The sequence below is a fragment of the Dermacentor albipictus genome, chromosome 1 (assembly GCF_038994185.2).
Source record: "Dermacentor albipictus isolate Rhodes 1998 colony chromosome 1, USDA_Dalb.pri_finalv2, whole genome shotgun sequence".
NCBI lineage: Eukaryota > Metazoa > Arthropoda > Arachnida > Ixodida > Ixodidae > Dermacentor > Dermacentor albipictus.
In genome coordinates, this window is record NC_091821.1 from 155,709,922 (window position 1) to 155,733,531 (window position 23,610).

Genomic DNA, 23,610 nt, shown 5'->3' on the forward strand with positions numbered 1-23,610 from the left:
CACCACAGATACCGTGAAGCCAGAAATGGGTCCTCCAGATGTGGAAAATGAAGACAAGTCACAGACGGTGTGCACGATATTTACCGACGCAGCGTCTGATTGGGATGTCTTGACGTTTTTGGTGTGGCGCTGCTAAGCGCGAGGTCGCGGGATCAAATCGCGGTGATGGCGGCCGCGTTTCGATGACGCGAAATTAAAAAAACACCCGTGTAATTGGATTTAGGCGCGCGTTAAAGAGCCCCAGGTGGCCAAAATTAATCCGGAGCCCCCCCACTAAAGGCGTGCCTCATAACCAGATCGCGGTTCTGGCACGTAAAGCCCAATAATTTAATTTTAAGATTGTGTGACATTTCATGCATATAAATCGTCCTTTCTATGTCGATTTGAAAAAGATACAGAGAGAGCTTGATCTGAACGTGGTTTCGCAACGGTATAGGAAGTGACCCAGGCATAAGCGCAATGAGGCAGGGCTGACCTTAAAAGATTGAATGAGGCGATTGCGATCTGATAGCAAGCGAACAACGAATGCAATCTCTGGGGAATCGACAGAGGTTGCGCAGGCCTTAAATGGTCGACCTTCTCGTATGTGTATGGCATAATTATTTCATCACAGACTCTAGATGCCACACGTGCGGCCTTAACGGATGGCGGGGTCGCTGTGCGTGCCACTTTGGTGAGATTGTATCGGCGCTTATATCTTGGTATTTCGTCCTTGTTAATTGCTCTGCTGTCTGCGCGGCGAGGCACTGTGGTCTTAATTTCGTAGCTCCCTGCGCACTTTATGGCGCCACTTCAGCAGTCCTCGCGTAGTACAAGATTTGCGCTCCGTCCGCCAGTGGGCGAGCGCTCGGCGGTCACTTTGACGCAGTGGCACATCAGATAGGTCTGCCTCTGTCGCTGGACACTGTGTTTTCGCATCCAATTGCCATTGAATATAACGAGCGATGCATTAAAGAGCATGAGGTGTGGGCACGATGCAAAAAAAAAAAGCCCGAGGAGCCGATCGCAGAAGCGCTCGGCTGCTTCGTGCCGTGCGACTCGTTGCATCACGCACCGTATGCGTATCATATCAAAGATCGCAAACACGCATGCCGCGTGTGGCTCGGTCGACCGCTGCTATTCACGTCGCCGAGAAGAATGGGGAGGGTTCTACCTATGTATTGTCCATTATGTGTCCCCCTAAACCGCATCATACAGTGATACACAATCACAGTGATACTGTGATTGTGTCTAAGCGCCTTTCTTTCTTTATCTCTACTTTGTTATAACTTTACCTCCCCCTCCCCTCTTTCCCCAGTAAGGGTAGCAAACCAGATCTTCCCCTCTGGTTAACCTCCCTGCCTTTCCCCTGTCTCTCTCTCTCTCTCTCTCTCTCTCTCTCTCACCGACTATTGGTGGAGAGGAATTACGCTTCAAAAAAAGGATGTTAGACTATAGTGTGCAAACGGTGGAGACGGGGAGGGTGGGTGTGTCTCGCGGCACGTGGGCGTGATGTTAATCGTGCTAAAGGGGAGCTCTAATTATTATTATTATTATTATTATTTTGCCACACGGACGGTCGCGATTTCAAAATCGACATCTGGAAGCGATGGTTATCCGACACGCTGCGCTGTGTCGAAATAAATCCTTCCCTTTATTCTTTAATCACAGGTAACGAAACGAGAGGCCGCGGTTGGAAAGAGCCCCCGACATCTCTCGAATCAAATCAAACGAACCAGCTGCCATAAAATTTGTATGTGCTACCTTCACACATACTATCTGATTCACGATAACACTCACCTGTCTGAAGGTGACGTCCAGACCACTGTGTAATTATCGTATTTTCTAGAATGTGAGCGCCTTCTTTTTTTATTTTGTTTTCTCTTGCCCATGATGACCAAATTGGAGGAGAGTGCTCGGGGTAAATGAAAATGGTGCGGAGAGTATGAAGCGGAAGTAATATTCTAACGGAGAGACTGAAAACTAAGCAGTCTCAGTTCATTTCGACCCTTATAGAAAACATTTCATGTCTCAGTGCATTATTGCCTGCAAATTCCAGAAAATAAAGGATCACTAAGTTCAGTAACGATGTTATGCGAAATATCTCTACGTCTTCGTGCAGAGTGCATTATGGACGCGAATAACATCATGTTCCTATCCGTCTTTATTGCGTGCCAACTGAGAAAAAGTGGCGTCTTTGCTCCTTGAAACTGCGTGATATCTAAAAGAATGTATTTATTTAATCTTGCAAACGTCTTGCCAACATCTGCGCTTTGCGCTGTCCGCACCTTCCACGAGTATCTTAGCCCTTCGAGTGTGTCAGCACGTTTTAATAGCGTTAGTCAGTTGGTGGAATTACTTGTCATTTTAGTGGTCGCCGTCTGTAATAAAAAAAATAATCTGACAGCCTCTGGCATTGGCCCACTGCAGTGCATACTGGAGTGGCCCATCAGAGAGTCATGTACGTCGTCGAATAAGCAAGCCCAGTGGATCCCACTTATACATGAGATAATTAGTAGTTTCACTATAGTTTTGCAAAAATGTGCTGTTGCTGAATGCTTCGTATGGTGGCCACACAGAGTAAGACATCGTTTACTAAACAAGCAGTTACGTGGACTCATGTAACGGATAATGGTGGCACTGCATACAAAAGGTCATTTTTATTTATTTGAATGCAATCGGAAATCGGGAACAGTCGTAAGCGCGCCCGTAGGCGAGATTTCCAGCACTTGTCACACGTAGACATATGCTGTCTGTGTAATGCCGTCCCCCCTCGACTAATGGCAGTGTTCATTCGAATCCAGGCACATACGCTTTCATGACGGCAGCTCACTGCACAAAAGCTTAGCAGCTCACCACTATTTTGACAGTCCCGGGCATAGGCTCATGGCTTTTTTCGGCAATCCGTATATTAAGTTCACTTTACTAAAGATCCTAGGCCGAAAAAAAAAATTGTGCTATCTCGCGCAGGGCAAGAATTTGATGTTTCTATTTTCGAATGCTTGTTTTTTACTCAGAATTGCATACTACGATCGCGAACTTAGACAAGAATGGTCAGCGAAATTCAAGTAAACTCAAACCAATTTGAGCTAATCTATCCTAGGCGAACCGAACCAATCTGCCTGTGCGCTTCACGCTAAGCGCCGAAAAATACAGAAATCAAATGAACCCTACTTAATCTAAGCTAACCTAATTCAGCCGAGCCCCATCTTCGGAAAGTCTGTTCCTGCGTGATGATACCTTGCTTCGGTGGGCCATCGTCCGGATTAAGCGTGATGAGCCGGTGAGTCATTGATCTGGGTTATTAAGGTGGTGAGCTTTCGTCCAGGTGTGCCAGAAGTTCGTGGATTTCGCCCCTCAAGTTTTTCTCCAGGAGCATGAAAAGGTTGGTGAGCGTTTGTCCAGCCATCCCCTCGCTCTCGTCAACATATCGCAAAATCGCGTAATATTTTTGTCTCAGCTGCTGTACATATCAAAGCGAGGCCGCTCGTCGTCATGCCGCACCTAGCTGCGGCAAACGCAGCGGTGGCCACTGCGGTGCATCAGTCACGCCGTGACAGCCCGTCCGCCACCGTCACGGTTTCCGTCGCGCTTTCGGGCCGTCGTCCGCGGCAACAAGGTGGCTGCACCTGGCTTCTGCCGGCCTTCGGGCGCCCAGTTTCGTTTGGGTGGATTTCGGTCGCTCCTCCGGGGCGTTTTGCGGGGCCTCCCGCTGCTACCGAGTTCAGCCGCGTGCGTCAGGAGAGACCGCGCGTTCTTTCAAAGCCTCACTCGCGCCTAGAGCGGCGTGGACCGGTCTCGCGTCCGAATTCGCGCAACCGCTGCAAGTGTGCGCACGCGGCCGCTGCCATTCCGTGCACCTGGATGAGTGTATTTAGCTGTAGCGGCTCTGCCGCTATGGCGTTCCGGTGGCCGAGGCGTGTTTGACTCCCAAGTGCGGCCGTCTTCATTCATATATGGTCTTTGGGATGCAAAATGAGCCTCTGCAGTGTTTAACGTCCATACGAAACCGACACTGAAGCCTAGGAAAGCATAGGGGAAATTAACTCAGTGTGTGCGCGCGCGTGTACGTTCCTTTTTGTGTGTGTGGGGGGGGGGGGGAGGGAAGGGGGCTTAACGTTTACTTTAACGTTAACGTTTACCGTTAACGTTTACGGGTCAGGGCTAAATTTAGAATAAGCTTGACCTCCTTCATGAAAGGAAGGAGAAATAAAGCTGGACGGGAAGACAACTTTGCCGTCGGTGGGAGCTGAACCAACATGAGCCGGGCAGATGCTCTGTCCATTTCCTTGAGTATTAATACGTATGTGATGTCGCTTAAGCAACGTTTAAATGGCAACTCCGGCGATTTTTCGATGTCCACTGATCTTGATAATATTTTGAATATATGTTCTCTTTTTCACTTTGATTATCTTTGCCAAACTATAAGGCTGCAAGCCATTTAGTTATCCTGAAAATGAATTTTAAAGAATGGTTGCGTTCCCGACTCATGACTTTCTACTGGCCACCCTGTGTTTGTGACGTCAGAGACTATACCGCCACAGCCGCTGAAATAGTCGCTTAAATCGCCGCTCTCTAGTTTGGAAACTCAGTAAAAGCTCCCTGTGTCGTCGGGAGACATCATCAGCTTCGCTTCTTCGGTAAGCTTCGCTTATACAATCTACTACTAACACGATAAACCGGTCACGGGGACCCCTCCCGGAGTTGTACGCAAGGGCATTACGTCTTCCGACGCATATATAATAAAGACTATCATGCATCCGTTCATTGTGAACAAGGCACCCGTATTTGGCGCCGAAACGTCAATCTGTGGTTCTGAATTTTTTAAGTTGGCGAGTGTACGTTTATTCAGCCAATGTGTTCTATAGTTTCTTCACATCCGCAAGAATGGCACGCTGCACTATTGGCCATTCCCATGATGAATGGATAGGCGTTCGTAAATGGAACGCGCAACCCTATCCGATGCACTAAAGGTGTGTATGTGTGAATATTCACTATTAGCGCTCACGTTGCACAACTATTAAAATTAAATTCCAGGGTTTTACATGCCAAAACAACGATTTGATTATGACGCACGCCGTAGTGGGGGACTCCGAATTAATTTTGACCATCTGGACTTCCTTAACGTGCACCTAATGCACAGTTCACGGGTGCTTTTGCATTTCGCCCCCATCTAAATGCAGCCGCCATAGCCGGGATTCGATCCCGCGACCTCGGGCTTACCAGCGCAACGTGTTAAGAATGGCGAGCCGCTAAGCAAGATTGCCACCTTGCCACCCGATTACGACAAGGGGTGCAAGCCCTATTGCAAAAACCAGCGCCACTGGGACCCAGTGCGCCGGATTATGGGCCCAGTGCAGCGCGCTGGACGCTGGGGCGCTGGGAAGGCGCTGGGAAGGCGCGGCACTGGCTACTCGTGCGAAAAACAGCTCTAGCGCGTTAAATATGCGGTGCCTGGACACCGTATATATTTTTTTGAACACAGAAAGCAAGGAAGAGCGCTGTAGTGCAATATAAAAAAAGAAAAAAAAACGTAAAAAATAAAATTGCTCCGACAAGGATTCGAACGACCGACCTACTGATCCCAAATCCGTCACTTTACCATTACGCCACGCCACCACAGGGAAATTCGAGGATAATTTGACATGTCAAAGCCGAGAAGCAGTTTGTTTCGCAGAGCTACGTCTCGTACAGACATGGTTGATGCGCTATCGCCCAGCAACTAAAACTCACGCCTGTACCAGAAAGAAAAGGTTGCTGTCCGTATTCAGCAGTATCCTTGGAAGTGCCACACCATCGATTTTCACTTGCGATTGCAGTTTTAACTTCGAAAAAAAGTCCTAAATGAACCGCCGACCCGGGATGGTGTATGGCCTGTTACTGCCGATTTCGATAGCCATTTCTGGTTCTTCACGCAAAGGATATGCACCGTTTCCTTAGTACAGTGATGCCTTTCAGTCAAGACGCCTGGCTAGTCATAGATCTTCGTCAGAGAAGCGCGGACTAGTGCTGGGAGCCTTCGGCGATAGCACACATACCTGTGTTTGTGTGCTATCGCCGAAGTCTTCCCAGCACTAGTCCGCGCTTCTCTGACGAAGATCTATGACTAGCCAGGCGTCTTGACTGAAAGGCATCACTGTACTAAGGAAACGGTGCATATCCTTTGCGTGAAGAACCAGAAATGGCTATCGAAATCGGCAGTAACAGGCCATACAGCCATCCCGGGTCGGCGGTTCATTTAGGACTTTTTTTCGAAGTTAAAATAGCTATCGCAAGTGAAAATCGATGGTGTGGCACTTCCAAGCATGCTGCTGAATACGGACAGCAACCTTTTCTTTCTGGTACAGGCGTGAGTTTTAGTTGCTGGGCGATAGCGCATCAACCATGTCTGTACGAGACGTAGCTCTGCGAAACAAACTGCTTCTCGGCTTTGACATGGCAAATTATCCTCGAATTTCCCTGTGGTGGCGTGGCGTAGTTCTTGTACTACGCCACGCCACCACAGGGAAATTCGAGGATAATTTGTTTTTCAAGCAACTTGTATCGAGATTTGTTTTCTTCCGCGACCAAAGCGATGGGTTTCTGCGGACGGTAATCCAAGTGAGATTGCGCGACGCTTTGCCCGATTTTGTTGTATCGTCGCACGCAATCAAACCGATGGCACTAAAGGGCTATCTGCGTGAAGTTTCCATGGCGATACGTCTTCTAAACGCTCGTTTTTCGAAAGACTACTTGTTTGCAGTGTCACGAAAACAATTGTATAAGGATCTTGTTGAAGTGTTTATACCTACACCAGTGTATCGTTCTATGTATTACTTAGGGCCTGAACGAGATGTTTTCAAGCGAGTCAATAATATGCCTGTACGAGCTAACACAAAATCATTCTTTTTCAAACTGCATACCGGCACACTGCCTGTAAAGCCATGGCTAAGAAGCAAGGGCTTGTTTGTCCCATGGTCAGACAACTGTCTTATATGTAACAAGGAAGAAACTGTCGAACATATTTTTCTTGACTGCCACGATGCCCGCTTTCTTTGGGACATCCTGCAAAGAACATTAAAAAAGGAGCTTCCTATCACTGCGTTCGGAATAAGGTTTTTGCCATGTGCTGAACCTGACGGTGTGCCGGTGGACATGTTGATGCTATTGTGTATGCAAAGTGTGTGGCGAACTCGTATGGCTGTACGCAATGCTGATGTTGATGCAAGGCCAGCAATGTATTATTTTACCGAGAATGTTAATTATACAAGCGAAGTGTTGAAACTGCTAAGTGATCCGCCAAATTGGCTTTCAGTGTTGAACAGTTTGGCTTCGATGAAGCCATTTTAACATGACACGTCAGTCTTAGTAAAGACTAGACTTTTTAACATTCGGATTTATTTGACAATATTTGTATGTACTTGCCAAGCCGGTAATAAAGAAAAAAAAAAAAGTGGCGTGGCGTAGTGGTAAAGTGACGGACTTGGGATCAGTAGGTCGGTCGTTCGAATCCTTGTCGGAGCAATTTTATTTTTTACGTTTTTTTTTCTTTTTTTTATTGCACTACAGAGCTCTTCCTTGCTTTCTGTATTCAAAAAAATATATACGGTGTCCAGGCACCGCATATTTAACGCGCTAGAGCTGTTTTTCGCACGAGTAGCCAGTGCCGCGCCTTCCCAGCGCCCCAGCGTCCAGCGCGCTGCACTGGGCCCATAATCCGGCGCACTGGGTCCCAGTGGCGCTGGTTTTTGCAATAGGGAGACGCGCACCTCTCCCTCTCCGTCGCTGCAGCTGGGAGGCGTTCAAAGAAGCGGCCTTTGCGTTGGAATCCGCCGCCTTCCTCCAGCCCCTTCGACATTGTGACGGGACTAGTTCGGTGCGTGAACAATGATTCCGGAGTTCCCCAACGCGGAGCTGACTTGACACGCCTGGACAAGCTGCCGCGGGAACGACGTATTTTTGTGCTTCTCACGGTTCGGAGTGGCACGGAACAACGAGCGACCCTCGAGCGGCAACGATAGTTCCCGGAACGGCACCCGCCAACGCCGTCGTCGGGCATCAGAGCGCGGTTGCCTTTGTGTACGTAAACTGTTCTGCAGAGCAGCGGCGCGTTGGTGATGAGTAAACGAACAGTCGCCGCGTCGTAGGACCGGCGGATCGAGTGTATAAAAACTGTGGTTGTGCGAATGCTGAGGACACTTCTCTTGAGCAGTCATGTTAGACTGAGACACTTCTCTCATGCAGTCATGTTGGACTGTTACTCTTTTTCTCAAGCAGTCATGTTAGACTGATTTAATTTCTGTAAATAAACCCTTTTTCCTCGTTCTCGATGAGAAACAGTTCTTCACTTCATCAACGATCTCAGCGTAAATAAGTTGGACGACGGCATGGGCCAGCTACCTTCAAATTCATGCCGTACTCCAATCTTGGCAAAGGACCACGGACGATGGGATTGAGCCCCCAATCCTGACAACTGGCTGACAGCGGTGAGATGGACTTTGCGACATGGTGCTGTATCTGCGGTGAGTGCTTGGTTTTTGCTTTGACTCTCTAGGCTTCATTTTGTGGTTGTTCTGTTTAGAACAGTAGGGAAGCTAGATTGTTGTGTGTTAGCTAGGTTGTGTTTTACTAGCTAGATTTAGAGAGCAGAATCAAGGCAGTAAAGCAGCAGTCATGGAGTTAAGGACACTGCTGAGAGACGAGTTGTTGATTGTTGGTGAGGAACTGGGCCTAGATGTACGCAAGGAAATGCTCAAATCAGAATTATTGGAGCTAATTTCCAATCAGGCCAGTGAGCAAGATATTGAAATGGGATTGGAACTTCTCAAAAGGAGAGAGAAACGGGAAAAAGAAAGAGAAGAACGGGACAGAGAAAACCGAGAGAGAGAGGAACGCGATAAAGATCGCGAGTTTCAGTTAAGAAAAATGCAACTTGAACTTGAAAGCAAACGTTTGGAGTTGCCTCAAGGAAGTGAAGGCGCTCTGGGTCGATCAAGTGAGGCAGAATCGTACCGCATGGACAGGCTATTAAAGCCATTTGAGGTCGGGACCGACATAGGCTTGTTCCTAAGCAATTTTGAAAGGAATTGCGAGAAGATGAACTTCGGCCCGAGTACATGGCCACAGCGGTTGCTGTCTATGTTGCCGTGTGAGGCGGCGGAAGTAATCGCCAGACTGAGTGTGCAGGATGCTTATGATTATGCAAAAGTTAAGGCTAGTCTCCTGAAGAAATACCGCCTTTCAGCCGAAGCTTTTCGGCAAAGGTTTAGGAGCACAGGCAAGAAAGATAGCGAGGGCTATCCGGAGTTTGCATATAGCTTAAAGGCCAACCTAGTCGAGTGGCTTAAAAGCGCGGAAGCGTACGACAGCAGAGACATGATCATTGAATGCATGTGTCTAGAGCAGTTTTACAAAACCATCCCCCAAGCTGTGAAACTGTGGGTGCAAGACAGAGGTAATGTAAACACTGTGGAAAGGGCGGCTGAATTAGCCGAAGAGTACGCAACCCGTAGAAAGTTGAACGCCGAGGAGGGAAACTGGGACGGTCGAAATGGACCGCGGAAACCATTTCCGTTCAAAAAGGGTGCGCAAACTAGACGATCCGAGCCTGTAGACATGGCGGAAAAGCCCGCAGAAAAGAGCGAGGAGAAACTTAACGGAGAAACCGCACAAAAAGAACAGAAAAGAAAATTCGAATCTGTTAGACCAATTCGCTGTTACAAATGCCACAAACTGGGACATATAGCTGTAAACTGCGAGAAGTCTAGCGTAGTTTTTTCCTACGTGGAGGAAAAAGATGAGAATATGGAACTTTTAAGTCCATATCTCCACGACCTGCAAGTTAATGGAAAACCATGCCGAGTGCTAAGAGACAGTGCCGCCACGCTGGACATTGTCCATCCGTCTTACGTGATGGTAGATGACTTCACCGGAGAAGTAGCATGGATAAAACAGGTTGTAGAAGAACACAGCGTGTGTCTGCCCATGGCCAAAGTCAAAATCAGTGGACCATTCGGCGAACTAGAGACTGAGGCTGCAGTTTCCAAATTTTTGTCACTGCAGTATCCCTACATCTTTTCGAATCGCTCGAATCAGTTACTGCGTGACAGAGGGCTCAAACTGGGAGAGGGCATAGTACAGGCATTGACCCGAGGCCAAGCTCGTAAGATCGCGGCGCTTTCGGCTGAAAATGCTCAAGCTCCTCCAGCGGAAGCAGAAAAGGGGATAGCTTCAATACCCGAATCCGAGCTAGGCCCGAGGGACAAAAGAACAGTTGAGGAGAGCCTGCCAGCTGACCAGCTCAATGAGAGCGTAGCACTAGAGTGTCAGAGTTCTAGCCTGCAGGAAGAGCAAGCAGACGCGCTCACAAGCGAGACAGGGTCGTTATTATCACCGGCCTCAAAGAACTTCGATCAACTCTTACGCGTGGATAGAGAGTCACTGGCAGCTGAGCAAAAGAATGATGAGAGCTTAGCTAAATTACGTGACACAGCTAAAGAAGGCATTGCTAGGCGCAACGTAACGATACATGAGAGAGGAGGATTGTTGTATCGGCATTACAGAGATCGAAAGGGTAAGATTTTAGATCAGTTAGTCATACCTACTAAGTATAGGGAGGACCTTTTGAGTCTTTGTCATGGAAATGGGTGGTCCGGCCACCTAGGCATAAACAAATCAAAGGAAAGATTGCTTATGGAATACTACTGGCCTGGCTGTTTCAAAGATGTAGAAAACTTTGTAAGATCATGCGACGCCTGCCAGCGTTCTGGTAAACCAGGAGAGACTTGGAAAGCTCCACTGAAGGTAGTGCCCTTAATAACAGAGCCTTTCAGACGGCTTGTAATAGACACGGTAGGGCCTCTTCCAAAAACAAAATCAGGCTACAGGTACTTGTTTACCATGCTGTGTCCGGCTACCAAGTTTCCAGAAGCAATCCCTTTGAAAGAGCTCAGCTCCACCGAAGTAGTAGACGCGCTTTTGACAGTGTTTGCACGAGTTGGGTTTCCAGCCGAAATTCAGGCAGATCAAGGGTCAGTATTCACGAGCGCACTGACTTCCACATTCTTGCAAAAGTGCGGGGTAAAGTTAATACACAGTTCTGTCTATCACCCTCAGTCAAACAGTGTAGAGAGGTGGCATTCGGTGCTTAAGCGAGTTTTGCGTGCGCTCTGTTACGAGCACAAGGAGGACTGGGAGAACTGTCTGCCGGCAACTTTGTTTGCTTTGCGAACGGTTCCACATGAGGCGACAGGGTTCTCACCAGCAGAACTAGTGTATGGGAGGACACTCCGGTCTCCACTGAGAATGTTAAGAGAGATGTGGGAGGAAAGAGGGGAGAGTCCAACCGTGGTTGAATACGTGCTAAATTTACTGGAGCGACTAAGCGCAACCCAAGAACTAGTCAAAAGGAACACGGAAATAGCTCAAAGGAACGCCAAATTCTATTACGACAAGAATGCGAGGCTTCGTACGTTTAAAGTCGACTTAACGACGAAAGCGGAAAAGTGTAGGTTTGGTTGTTCGCAGGTTACTTATCTGGGTCATGTTGTCGGTCAGGACATGAGACGGCCGGCTGAGCTGAAAATAGCTACGATTGGAGAATTTTCTCAGCCGCGCCCGAAAACGGACCTTCGTTCATTTTTGGGACTTGTGGGGTACTATCAACGGTACATTCCGAATTACTCGCAGTTGGCAAGTCCATTAACAGACGCCCTCCGAAAGGGAGCACCGAGTAACGTACACTGGGATAAGGACAAAGAGAACGCTTTCCAAAGTTTGAAAACGCTATTGGTTTCTCGCCCTGTGCTTCGCGCGCCAGACTACACAAAGGAATTCATAGTTCAATGCGACGCAAGCGACAGAGGTATGGGCGTGGTACTTAGTCAGGTCGGCGACGATAACGAGGAGCATCCTATCCTCTACGCCAGCCGTAAACTAAATGTAAGAGAGGAAGCCTACAGTGCTTCAGAGAAGGAATGCGCTTGTTTGGTTTGGGCCGCCCAGAAGTTGTCGTGTTACTTGTACGGAGCGAAGTTCATCTTCGAGACTGACCACTGTACTCTGACGTGGCTCAATCAAATGTCACACAAAAACGGCCGCTTGCTCCGATGGAGCCTCACTCTCCAAGAGTACAACTTCTCCGTTAGATATAAGAAGGGAAAGTTGCATAGCAATGCGGATGGTTTGAGCAGGCTAATTTGAATTCTGCGTTTGGGGGTCCCGCCTAAATTTTAGGGTTACTAGTGTTAATTTTATTAAGCGAAGAAGATCCCCTCTCATTTGGCAGGATTCCCTCCATGATTGCTGAATGTGTCAGCAGGAATTTGCTTCAGAAATTTGCATAGCGAAATGCAGCATTTTTTTTTGTTTCTGCACTTATGTTGTTGTTGTTTTTTTGAAGCCTAGCGAGTCTAAAGTGATAGCCAATGCACGCCATCTCGGCGCAGAGCCGTGTTGTGGGGTTCATTTTGCAGTTGCCTGTCCTTGTTGGATGTTTTGGGGCGGTGACATCAATGCACAAGTGGTCGCTGCGAGCCAAGACATCAATCCCCCCCCTGACCAGCAGCCGTTCTCTTCCTGCCTAGCGGTTGTCAGCGCTAGACAGTCGAGATTTTTCGGGCCATGGAGGCGCTGTTAAGAATGGCGAGCCGCTAAGCAAGATTGCCACCTTGCCACCCGATTACGACAAGGGGTGCAAGACGCGCACCTCTCCCTCTCCGTCGCTGCAGCTGGGAGGCGTTCAAAGAAGCGGCCTTTGCGTTGGAATCCGCCGCCTTCCTCCAGCCCCTTCGACATTGTGACGGGACTAGTTCGGTGCGTGAACAATGATTCCGGAGTTCCCCAACGCGGAGCTGACTTGACACGCCTGGACAAGCTGCCGCGGGAACGACGTATTTTTGTGCTTCTCACGGTTCGGAGTGGCACGGAACAACGAGCGACCCTCGAGCGGCAACGATAGTTCCCGGAACGGCACCCGCCAACGCCGTCGTCGGGCATCAGAGCGCGGTTGCCTTTGTGTACGTAAACTGTTCTGCAGAGCAGCGGCGCGTTGGTGATGAGTAAACGAACAGTCGCCGCGTCGTAGGACCGGCGGATCGAGTGTATAAAAACTGTGGTTGTGCGAATGCTGAGGACACTTCTCTTGAGCAGTCATGTTAGACTGAGACACTTCTCTCATGCAGTCATGTTGGACTGTTACTCTTTTTCTCAAGCAGTCATGTTAGACTGATTTAATTTCTGTAAATAAACCCTTTTTCCTCGTTCTCGATGAGAAACAGTTCTTCACTTCATCAACGATCTCAGCGTAAATAAGTTGGACGACGGCATGGGCCAGCTACCTTCAAATTCATGCCGTACTCCAATCTTGGCAAAGGACCACGGACGATGGGATTGAGCCCCCAATCCTGACAAACGCCACAGCCACTACGCCACCACGGCGGGTGATGATGTGCGGTGTTTAGTGGCGCAAGGGCCAGATACGGCCAAATGCAAGTGGCGATGTCCTACGAATGGTTTGTCCTACCACGGCAGGTGCACAGCTGCTCGTGCAGGTTTCTCGAGGATAGACGATCGAACCTCGCGGCGGAATACGCGATTCCTGTCGGCTAGTTACTACGTACGCGCATCAGCTTGCTTATTTATTTATTTATCGCAATACCCACAGTACCCGTAGGCATTGTAGCGGGGGGGGGGAAGGAAACAAGAACCAATAAATAACGCAGTTCGCTAGTGGCACGACATGCGCGCACGTGATAAACGGCTGACGGCGGCATCATCGTGTGTGTGTGTGTGTGTGTGTGTGTGTGTGTGTGTGTGTGTGTGTGTGTGTGTGTGTGTGTGTGTGTGTGTGTGTTTGTGTGTGTGCCGTGCGGGAATCGATGAGGGGTCAATAGTAAGAGAGAAGAAGTGGGGGAGAAAGGAGAGAAAAAGCTGTCGGTTTGCTCAGGACTGTGTATGTTACCGCGTATGATGAGACGCCGAATTCCCGACGCTTTTCATTGGTAAATGTGCTGTTTGTCAGTGGCCAGGCGCCTTCGCTAATTACATGCCCAGTATCACAATTGCCTGGCATCTGTTCTACGAACAGTTCTATTCGTAAGTGCTCTTCTTGTGAAGACTGGTCCAGAGTTCTCCTCCAAAGCAGCTGATTGCGTTACGGGGTGGTCAGGGTGATAGCATGTATAACCGACGCAAGGCGGGACCCTTAACCGTCTGCACGTGCGCCTATTTGTTACCATTGGGCCGGTTCCTGCTGACGGCTTCTACTGTCGTCGGGAAAGCACCTTATGCGGGGCTTCCGCATTATTGATCACGCTTCGGGTTCTCATTTTGGCACACGCCGTGAAAGCCCTTTGCTTGTGCTCGGAAAGAAGTAAAACAAGGCGAAGCAAGTTGCTTGTTTCTCTTTTTCCTCGTCGTTTGTTTGCCCTTGACGCTCGAAAGGGCGGCAAGCGCGTAGCGGCGAGCCGCTAAGCTCGTACAGCACTGCCGCATACGTGCGTGGCTTATTAATCGCGAATCACAGAGAGTGACGGCAGCAGAGGCCGCTCCCAGGTGGGCGACCGTTCATCCTGCTCCGAGGCGTATGGCCCATGCGACCGCTATTACAGCTCGCCTAAAGGCGGGCTGCCGTGTGAACTAGCCGCCGCCGTACGGGCTGCAGCAAGCTGTGGAGGAGGGTGTGGGACTAAAAACGTCCCCAGAAAGTGGGCGATGGGGTGCGAAACCGGATAAAGGGGGAATTTGTGCCGGCTTGTGTGGCTTCCTCGGCGCAAGTGCGCCAGAGTGACCCGAACGCATGCCCTCAGCTCCGGGCGCCGCACGAAAGGGATTACACCGCCCGGCGGCTTGCTTTGCACGTTGGGCGGCCCACTCATGTAGAGCAGGAGCTCCGCATCCGGACTGTCTTTCTCCTCCAGCGAACCGCACGGTCGCCGTCAGTCTTCGTTTCACCCTTTGGTCTCACGCGTCGTTGTGACCTGACGTAGCATTGCGCAAATTTCCCCAGCGTCAGCGCGAGTTCTTCGTTGCAGCTCATTCTGAAAGAGACCAAACTAACTAAAATGTTGCCCAGTACCCGATTCTTTAAATGCGTAAGCATTTTTATACCTACCCAATGAGGAATCCCTCCCTCCATCCGTCCATCACGCAAGACGATCGCTTTCAAGATAGGGTCCGCAGCAGCGAGCGAATCGACCGTCGTGGTGCCTCTCGCTTCAAAGCGAACTAAGCAGCGAGAACACAGCGCACACGAAGCTATCAGCACTCGGCGCACTGTGTCCCACATCGCAGATCGCTTTCAAGATTGGGCCCGCGCGGTCGCGCCATACGCAGCCGCCGCAGGAGTACTGTTGATAATGTTTTTTTGCAGCTGAATAAGGCGCTATAAAGAGCGATAACGGCTTATAATGATCGGAACGTCATCAGCGCACCTGGCGCCGCCACCTGCAGTATTTTGCTTGCGTCATCAATTCACCTTGCGCCGCCGTCCGCAGCAGTTCTTGTCGCTTCAGCGCTGTCGTTTATACGGGTCGAATCAAGTTTCATAGCTTTGATACACTGGGCCCGCGTGGAAATGAGCAAGTGGCACAGTGCTTAAGCATACTTGGACAACTCCCAGAGGGGTTTCTTCGTTGACTTTTTTTTCATTTGTTTTCCTTCTGAAATCCTGTAAGCGCGGCTGAAGAGTGACAGGACGAGAGCTCGTTAAAAAGCCAGGGCGACAGTTGTCGTCGCATGCGGTGTGGTACGTCAGAGCACACGCCAATCGAGGAGAGTTAAACGCGCGTAGCGTTCTCTCAGTGTATACGTACGAATAGAAGTATAGTAGTAGCGTAGTAGCACGAATGGTGCTACTACGAAAGCTATATATTATAGTACGAATGGTACTATCATAGTACTATGATATTATATAGGCACAGCATAGCACTTCACTATGTGACCACAAGGTCCTTCATTTGAGGGGTAGAAAGGAAGTCTTGTGTTACATGTGCGTATTATGAAAGCTGTATAGAGCAGTATAAAGCTTGTTTAATATTTGGTAGGTCCATGGGATCGTACGATCGGTCATGCGCTGGGTGCTACAGAGCAGACGTTGCATTCGATTCTGAACGTAATTTTTTCGGTGCGGTGACAAGTTGAAATGCTTTACAGGTTATCTATACAGCGCGTGGCCTACACGGCACTGTGAAGCATGGCTCTGCGGCTCGGCCGGCCCGACGCGTCTTGCTTCACGCGCATTGCACTTCGTGTCAGCCACGGTTGGGGCCGTTTGGCTTTGTTCATTAGACCCCAGTTTTTTTCTGATACCTCTTGCGACAGTGCAATGGCATGCACTTCATGGGCAAGTATCGAAAATACGGAGGTGCGAAAAAGAACAAGTGGAACCGGTGATCCTGCTGCGTAAGGAACTCGCAGCAACGAAGGCCAGCCCGGGATAAATCTGTAGAGGTTACCTGGCGCGCCTCACGAACTAGAACGGCGTAAGAAATGGATCGCAGCTGTGAGGAGAGTAAAGTAAGTCAGCTTCTGTCATCATATTTGTGAGAAGGGTTTGTTTTGCAAATCGTGCTACATGTGCGCGTTTAGCAGCTTCTTTTGAGATGCCACCGGTCATGGCCGGGTCAGCTGCTCAACATTTAAAAGGCGCTTGTCACAAATGTGCTGATTTGACGACTGTTTACTGCAGCTTTAACGTTTGGTATGATCAGGATTACACTGGCGTGTGCGATGAGCAATATTTTAGGCCGACGAAGCTCATTTTATGCTGGCGAGCGCTAATTCATAAACGATACTCGTTTCGGTCGCTGGCGTCAGAGGCGCCGTTTCACAGGGTGCGATTTTTCTTGCGAATTTAAATTTGTGACATCGCATTGCAAAAGCAAAGCGCATATGCAAACTAAGGAATTCGCATGCGAAATCAGACATTGTGTGAACAACCAGACAAAGGGTGTAGTGAACCTCGATCATTGTACATGATGAAAAAGGAACATTCGCGCCATATAAATTCAAATAATCTCATATAATCATATAAATAAAGTCACATAAATCTCATATAAATTAAGATAAATCTCATTATTCAGCTGCAGATGGCACCGTGTGGGCCCCAAACGAATCAAAACCAGGATATGCTCTAAGCATTTCGTCAATGGAGAAACAAAGCACTATTGAAAGTCATCCTGACAACAACCCGAAGCTTTTTCCGGACGTTTACAAAGGCGCCCGGCCCGCTGAGTCTTCACCCGACGCCACGTTAGTCAATCGTCGTCAATGCTGACCGTAAATGTCAATAGAAAAAAAAACAAACAGAAAAACCAGAGCACCGCACAAAGACAGCGACCAGCCAGATACACTTATTCTTCTTCCTCCCCAACGCTTGCACCTTCATGAACATTTCTTTGTGCGCCTTCATGTACACAAAAAACGGCGAATCACGGATATATGGGCTGCTTTCAGCGACATGTGTATACATAGTTCAAATTTCGCGGTCTTTCCACCTTCTCAGTATCGCGCCGCTCGCCACAGGCGGCGCTGAGCTGCTGAACCGCTGCTGCTCAGTGGCGCCGCCTGTTCACTGGATGGGGCCTATAGTGAGTGTAAAGAAGCGTCTCTTCTTTTTCTCAATATCTCACCACTCAGGTGTTGACAGGTTTGAAAACAATTCAGATATATTTGCAAATGCGTCTCCAATATGCCAAGCCTAGAAAAGGAGCCGAGATAACTCGCCTCGAGGGTTTACCTTGTAAATGCAGCCGCAGAGACCGTAATCAAAACCTTTTTCCTTGCGCTTTCCAAACGCAGTCGCTGTGCCGCGGCGGGAGACCGTTGGCTTGCCGTGAACTTGCCAGCGGGGTGCGCTCCAAGAGCGGAATGTCTATAGTTTTTTGCCTGCGTACTCGTGTAACCGCAATCGTTTCATATGCATCGCTGTTCAGCATTAACGGACTGCAGTTTACTCAGGAGTAAGGATCGCAAAACCACCGTAATCCTGTGTGAACTTATAGTACGCTGTCGTGACGATGGCTGTGGCACTTCGCTGCACCCTTATCTTCATGTATATTGCAGTAACCCTGTGGTATACCTCGCGAACAAATCAGAGAACCCCGTTACACCGCTGCACCTGTGTCCACCAGCATGCGCGGCTGAATTCCATTTCGACCATCGCTTCGTGCCAGGAAAGAGACCCATAATACTTGTATTTGTAAAATGAATTCCTAGCCGCTGTCGTCGCCTGTAATTGCGCGCGTGCGATTGAAGTACTTGCGTCCGTACGTCGGTATAATTAGGCGACACTCACTACAACGGAGAGGTGCGAGTGAGGGCGGTCGTGAACCCGTGTGTGTCAACCTGAGCTGGCGTCTAGGATGCGTTCTTCGCTCCGCCTGTAGTCGTCGCCTTTCCAACGCTAACCAGGTTTTTAACTTCAGTTTCAACAGCAACTTTGATGAAATACACCAGCGTGTGATGACCGGTTCCCTGGAAATCACGACGTGCGTGTATTATATAGCGGTCTGCTATATATGGACAGTACGGTCCACTCTTAGAGGGAACAGGTGAGCGCGTGGCCGGCGGCCCGCGCGGGGCTAATTGGTGTAACGCGGCGCATGCGCATAAAGTCGCAAGGGCGGCGCAGCGCCCCACTTCGTCTGCTACTTCTCTGCCCCTGCGCTCGGCAAGCGTTGGAAAGAGCATCCGTTTTTCTGCGGTGCGATTTATCTAATACCTGTGTCACACGGGCACATTTGGAAGGCCTTCCAGTCAACGGCCTTCGAAACGCCACAACTCTATCGACTCAAAGGAGTTGTCGCGCTGCTACACGGCATTTTTGAAAGGCCGTTGAGAGGTTCAGGCGTTTCTCGCAAAATTTTGTGGCGCTGCGGCCCTTTATTTTCGTTTTCGTGTCAAAAAAAGTTAAACAACATTAAAAACGATTAAAAGCACTATAATTTCTCTTACGTTTGTTTATACACTACAAAAAAAATGTTTATACATTGCTATACATATATGTTTAGTTTTTAAGTTGTTGAGTAACGAAACTGCGGCAACGTTCGCTCCACTCGATGCGGCTGCCGTTCTAGTGTGTGTGCACATGTTTCTCTTCAAAGTGCGACCATAGAGAAAGAAATTGTGCGCCTTGCGCTTCGACTGCATTCTGGCTCTACCGCTATGGGTGACAGAGAGACAGAAGCTCAAGATGACAAGACTGCTATGATAACCTATATGGGTGCGATCATGCAGCTTGATGCCGAGATTGAGGCCGCAAAAGCGGAAGCCGACGCCATCGAGGAAGAGCTGCTGATCGTCAACAATTTGATGATGACGATAGACTCGGTGACCGAACAAAGCGTCAACAGAGATAGATGGTCGTTCTCTCGCCGGACGAGGTGGTTTGAGGAGACTGTGCCATTGCTTGGTGAGACGTTTTTCAAACGTGCATTCCGCGTAACGCCGGCGACTTTTCGCTACATCGTGGACGCCGTGAGACCGCTGCTCGAGCGTCAGAACACGAACATGCGTGAAGCCATCACCCTCGATAAACGTGTCGCGATTGGCTTGTACCGGTTGTGTTCTTCAGCTGAAGACCGTAGTGTCGCCGAATTGTTTGCTGTGGGACGCTCAACCGTCAACGTGGCCTACAGAGAGTTGTGCGAGGCTGTTATCCACACTATGGAGGCGGAGTGGATCAAGATGCCCACAGCTTCAAGCATGGCCGAGCACATTCGCGAGTTCACGGCCACGTTGGAATTCCCGCAAGCCATAGGAGCACTAGACGGGTGCCATTTCCCCGTTTCACCGCCCAGGGAGAGCGCCACCGACTATAGGAACTATAAAGGATGGTAAGTCGTACCTCTGATATGGTGTGCACTTTCATTACATCACCTACAGCTTCCAAGCTACGTCATATTTTTAGAGTACGGAGAATGGGTAAATACTACCAATCCGAATTAATGAGGTCTTTTTTTATGCAGGTACAGCATCATCCTCCTCGCACTGGTCGACCACAAGTATAGGTTCCGGTACATCAATGTGGGTTCTCCTGGCCGCTGCCACGATGCATATGTGTACCACCGCTCAAGACTAGCAGACGCAGTCAAGGGCCCCCTGTTCCGCCGACCACTAGCAACAATCAGTGGTACAGCTGTGCCACCCTTAATACTATGCGACCAAGCATTTCCACTCACTGTAAACCTGATCAAGCCATTCAGCCACAGGGCACAGTTAAGTGAAGAACAAAGGTTATTTAATTACAACCTTTCCAAAGCCCGACGGATTGTGGAGAATGCCTTTGGTAGGCTCAAGGCAAGATTTCGCTTTATCTTGAAAAGGATGGAGTGCAACATCGACAATGCCCGCCTTGTCATTCGTGCCTGCTGTGCTCTGAACAATGTGTGCGAACATTTTGGTGACACTGTGCTCCAACACTGGCTGGTCGAGGCTCAAAACAATGATGGCGGCCTCCGTCAGCCTGACCACAGCACAGATGCTGAGGAAGGCACAGGCAGTGATGTGAGAGCAGCTCTTGTCAGGCACTTCCAGCAGAGCTGAGAATTTTATGCTGAAGCTTTGAGGACGTTCATGCTTTGGTAGGTCAGTCATCATCAAATACTTGTGCACCTAGCAGAAGTTAATTTCTACTAAGCGCACAAGTATTCTTCTGTACTCAAAAGAGCGATTTAGCACACATTGAAGAAAGTATTTTGTACAAAACCCACAAGATCGGTGAAGTTGGGAATGGAAAATGAGGCATCCATACAATTGCAGCAAATTCATACAATGAAAACCCGTACACTCTTGACCAAACAGGTTTCCTTTGTAACAATCTGTTCCGATTGGGTGGATGCTGCATTTTCCATTTCCTACTTCATTACAGCAACTTTATTTGGAACTTCTTTCTAAATATTTTGACATGGAATTAAAAAACTTTTCTTGCATTTGCATGTGTCGCTCTCTTTGCTCGTACTCTCTCTGACGGCTCGCCACCAGCTGCTCCCTCAGCAGTTTGTGTTCAGCCAGTATCTGCTGCTTGAAGTCATCACCCGCCTTCCTCTTTGGACCCCGGCTTGTAGTAGCCACACTAGCAGGGGTGGCACTGTTGATGGCAGGGCTGGAGGAGGCCGGGCTGGAGGATGCCGGACTGGGAGAGGCTGGACTGCTGGAGGCCGGGCTGCACGTGGACGGGGAGTTCGGTCCTGGGCTGTCCAGAGGTCTGATGGGCGCACTATCCTCCCATTGCAGCCTGTTCTCATTGTCAACAGCATTTTCGCCGCCGTTTATCATCTCCATGATGACCTGCACAATGATTTAATGTTACTTGCATCTTTGATAACTTCAGAATGTTTTGAAAGATGACATTCCGTCATGGGTCTCAACACTCTGACGCAATAATACGCACACCGATGCATACTCTATTGTAAGTGTTGTAGTTAAACAGAGAACGCCAACAAAATGGGAACGCACCTCGCCTCTCTTTTATGTTATTGCAATGACTGGGTGCCAGCAAACAGCTATTATTTTTATGCGCTTATACTATCCTGATGACTGTACATGCATGGAAAAGTAGTACCTGCAACCAGCAGTATGAGCCACAATTTACGACAATGCAGCACTTTCATCCTACAAAGTAGCATGTAATGGAACAATTTGTGCACATTCAGTTACGTCATCGAGCAAGTGAATGGCTTCACAGATTATTCTACACTTACTGGAGGCTTTTAAAAAATGCTATACCTCTTCAACAGTAACCTGGCTCTCTTGAGCCCTTGATGGGTCGTTGGCCGGGAGTGTCCCCAGAAAACTGTGTATTCTCCAGAAATGCGTCCAAGGTATGGCGCCAGCGCCAGTCTTTTGATTTTTCAGCCAAAACCTGAAATGTTATAAAAGAGAAGGTTTGGTTAACTATAAAGATGCATGTGCGGGCACAGATACAAAAATGTACTGATCAAATTCGCCTAACCGAGGTATCGATAAGTGGAACAGGAACACCAGAGAGTCTTATTACGTTTTATTCGAACGTAACCAAATTGTTTTTTGAAATCCTCGTCACGTGACTATAATTTTCGCACAGTATGCTGCGGTGTAACTTTCCGCATCGGACCTCTGAAGTCACATTAGTCAATTACCTTGAGTTTAGACACTAACCAACTGCATCATGCACAAGCAATATTCTTGAAAAGTTATGCTCGTTCGAGGCCGAGTTTACGGCTCATTAAAAGTGTGATGGGGTGGCGGAACAAAAATTCCACGACAAATGAAATTTTGCAAAGATCCACCTGTTCATTTTTTTTTTCTCAATAAACACCTTTCTCTCTCACGGCCAAGCCCCTGCAAACGGTTAATCGTAAGGTGATCGGACAAATTTATGAAAGCCACTTACCGATAAGTCTGCGCAAGATTTTCAATCTTGTGGTGAACTTGCAGCCGAGTTCTTTCATAGCCCACCTGCTGCAGGGCCGCGGCGATATCGTCGTAAACGCCGCTATTTCTCTTCTGACGGCGTAGGTCCATAAGGCGATCCTCCCACAAATCTATGAGGAGCTCCGTTTCGCGCTCTCCCCATAGCTGCCGCGCTTGCGATGGCGCTACTTTTTTTTTCTTCTGCGGCTGGGCGCGCTCCATTTCAAACTCACACACACACGCAAAAAAATTCACTCGCCCGAGAAAACACTTCTGTGAGGTGAGGAAAAAAAAAGTTATACACTACCTATTACGTTAATGATAAAAAAAAAACTGCAAGATAAACTAAACACGCGGAACAGGAAAAGGAAGCAAGAAAGTACGCAGACAAAAACACACAATGCAGAGAGCAATATGGCGGCGATATGACGGTAGCTGGAGTAGAGGGAGAGTGTACTAGACAACATGGAGGAAGGAACACAAGCACGTCGCTGTTGTCGAGAGTATGTGCAGTTCGCACGTATAAAGTGGCAAAAAATACTTTATTGAATAATTAATAACACTCATATATTGTATATTTAGAGCATTTTGGTTTGATTTGTTCTTTTTAACCGTGAGTACGGGCACACTGTGAACGAGAGGGCACGTTAGCGCTATTTCCGTTTCCGTTTCTCAAAGGCCATCGAGATTTCAATAGAGTTGTAAGGTGCTCCGTTGACTCGATAGACTATTGACTCGGCGGCCTTCGAAACCGCCCGTGTAGCAGCTCGAACTTGATCTTTGAGTCAAATGACTATCGGTTGGAAGGCCTTCCAAACGCCCGTGTGACAGGGGTATAAGAATAAAAACAGGAACAGCGCAACACAGGACGGGCGAGTAAAGGGCACAGGACAGAGCGCTGTCCTGTGCCCTTTACTCGCTCGTTCTGTGTTGCGCTGTTCCTGTTTTTATTCTAAGCTGAACCAACCAGCCACATTGAACACACTGCTAACGATTTATCTAGTCGCCACTCTGCCTGCTGCTAGTCGGGTAGTTAACAAGAAGAAAAAAAATTGTTTTTTTTATTTGTTGCTGCAGCCTCTCGCCAGTATCAATTCGACTAAATCCTTGCTCACTGGAGCAACGTCCGCAGAAGCTCCGCAGTTCGGATATTTGCGATATCAATTGGACATGCAGTTTTATGAAAATTATTCTGTTACACCAACACGTGCGCGCAATGAACAAAAAATCACCGCCCAAGCACTCCCTAGAGATGGTAAA

At 48.6% G+C, this 23,610-nt stretch overlaps 2 protein-coding genes across 2 annotated transcripts in view; one reads left to right on the forward strand and one right to left on the reverse strand.

Moving 5' to 3' along the window:
• Positions 1 to 23,610, forward strand: part of ush (Zinc finger protein ush) — a 484,642-nt gene that overhangs the window by 47,827 nt on the left and 413,205 nt on the right. The gene's annotated exons all lie outside the window — the stretch shown is intronic.
• LOC135916578 (uncharacterized) lies at positions 20,379 to 22,558 on the reverse strand. The gene is made up of 3 exons (XM_065450017.2): positions 22,331 to 22,558; positions 21,685 to 21,820; positions 20,379 to 21,246 (listed from the first exon to the last, which is right to left on the reverse strand). Exons 1-3 carry the CDS (start codon positions 22,459 to 22,461, stop codon positions 20,833 to 20,835), a joined length of 681 nt encoding a protein of 226 aa, XP_065306089.2. The 5' UTR covers positions 22,462 to 22,558; the 3' UTR covers positions 20,379 to 20,832.

Excerpts from the sequence above, each read along its gene's own strand:
- LOC135916578 (XM_065450017.2), bottom strand. The coding sequence starts at position 22,461 with ATGGACCTACGCCGTCAGAAGAGAAATAGCGGCGTTTACGACGATATC. Across the intron at positions 21,821-22,330 it reads AATCTTGCGCAGACTTATCG|GTTTTGGCTGAAAAATCAAA; the intron begins GTAAGTGGCTTT and ends ATAACATTTCAG. Across the intron at positions 21,247-21,684 it reads GCCAGGTTACTGTTGAAGAG|GTCATCATGGAGATGATAAA; the intron begins GTATAGCATTTT and ends ATCATTGTGCAG.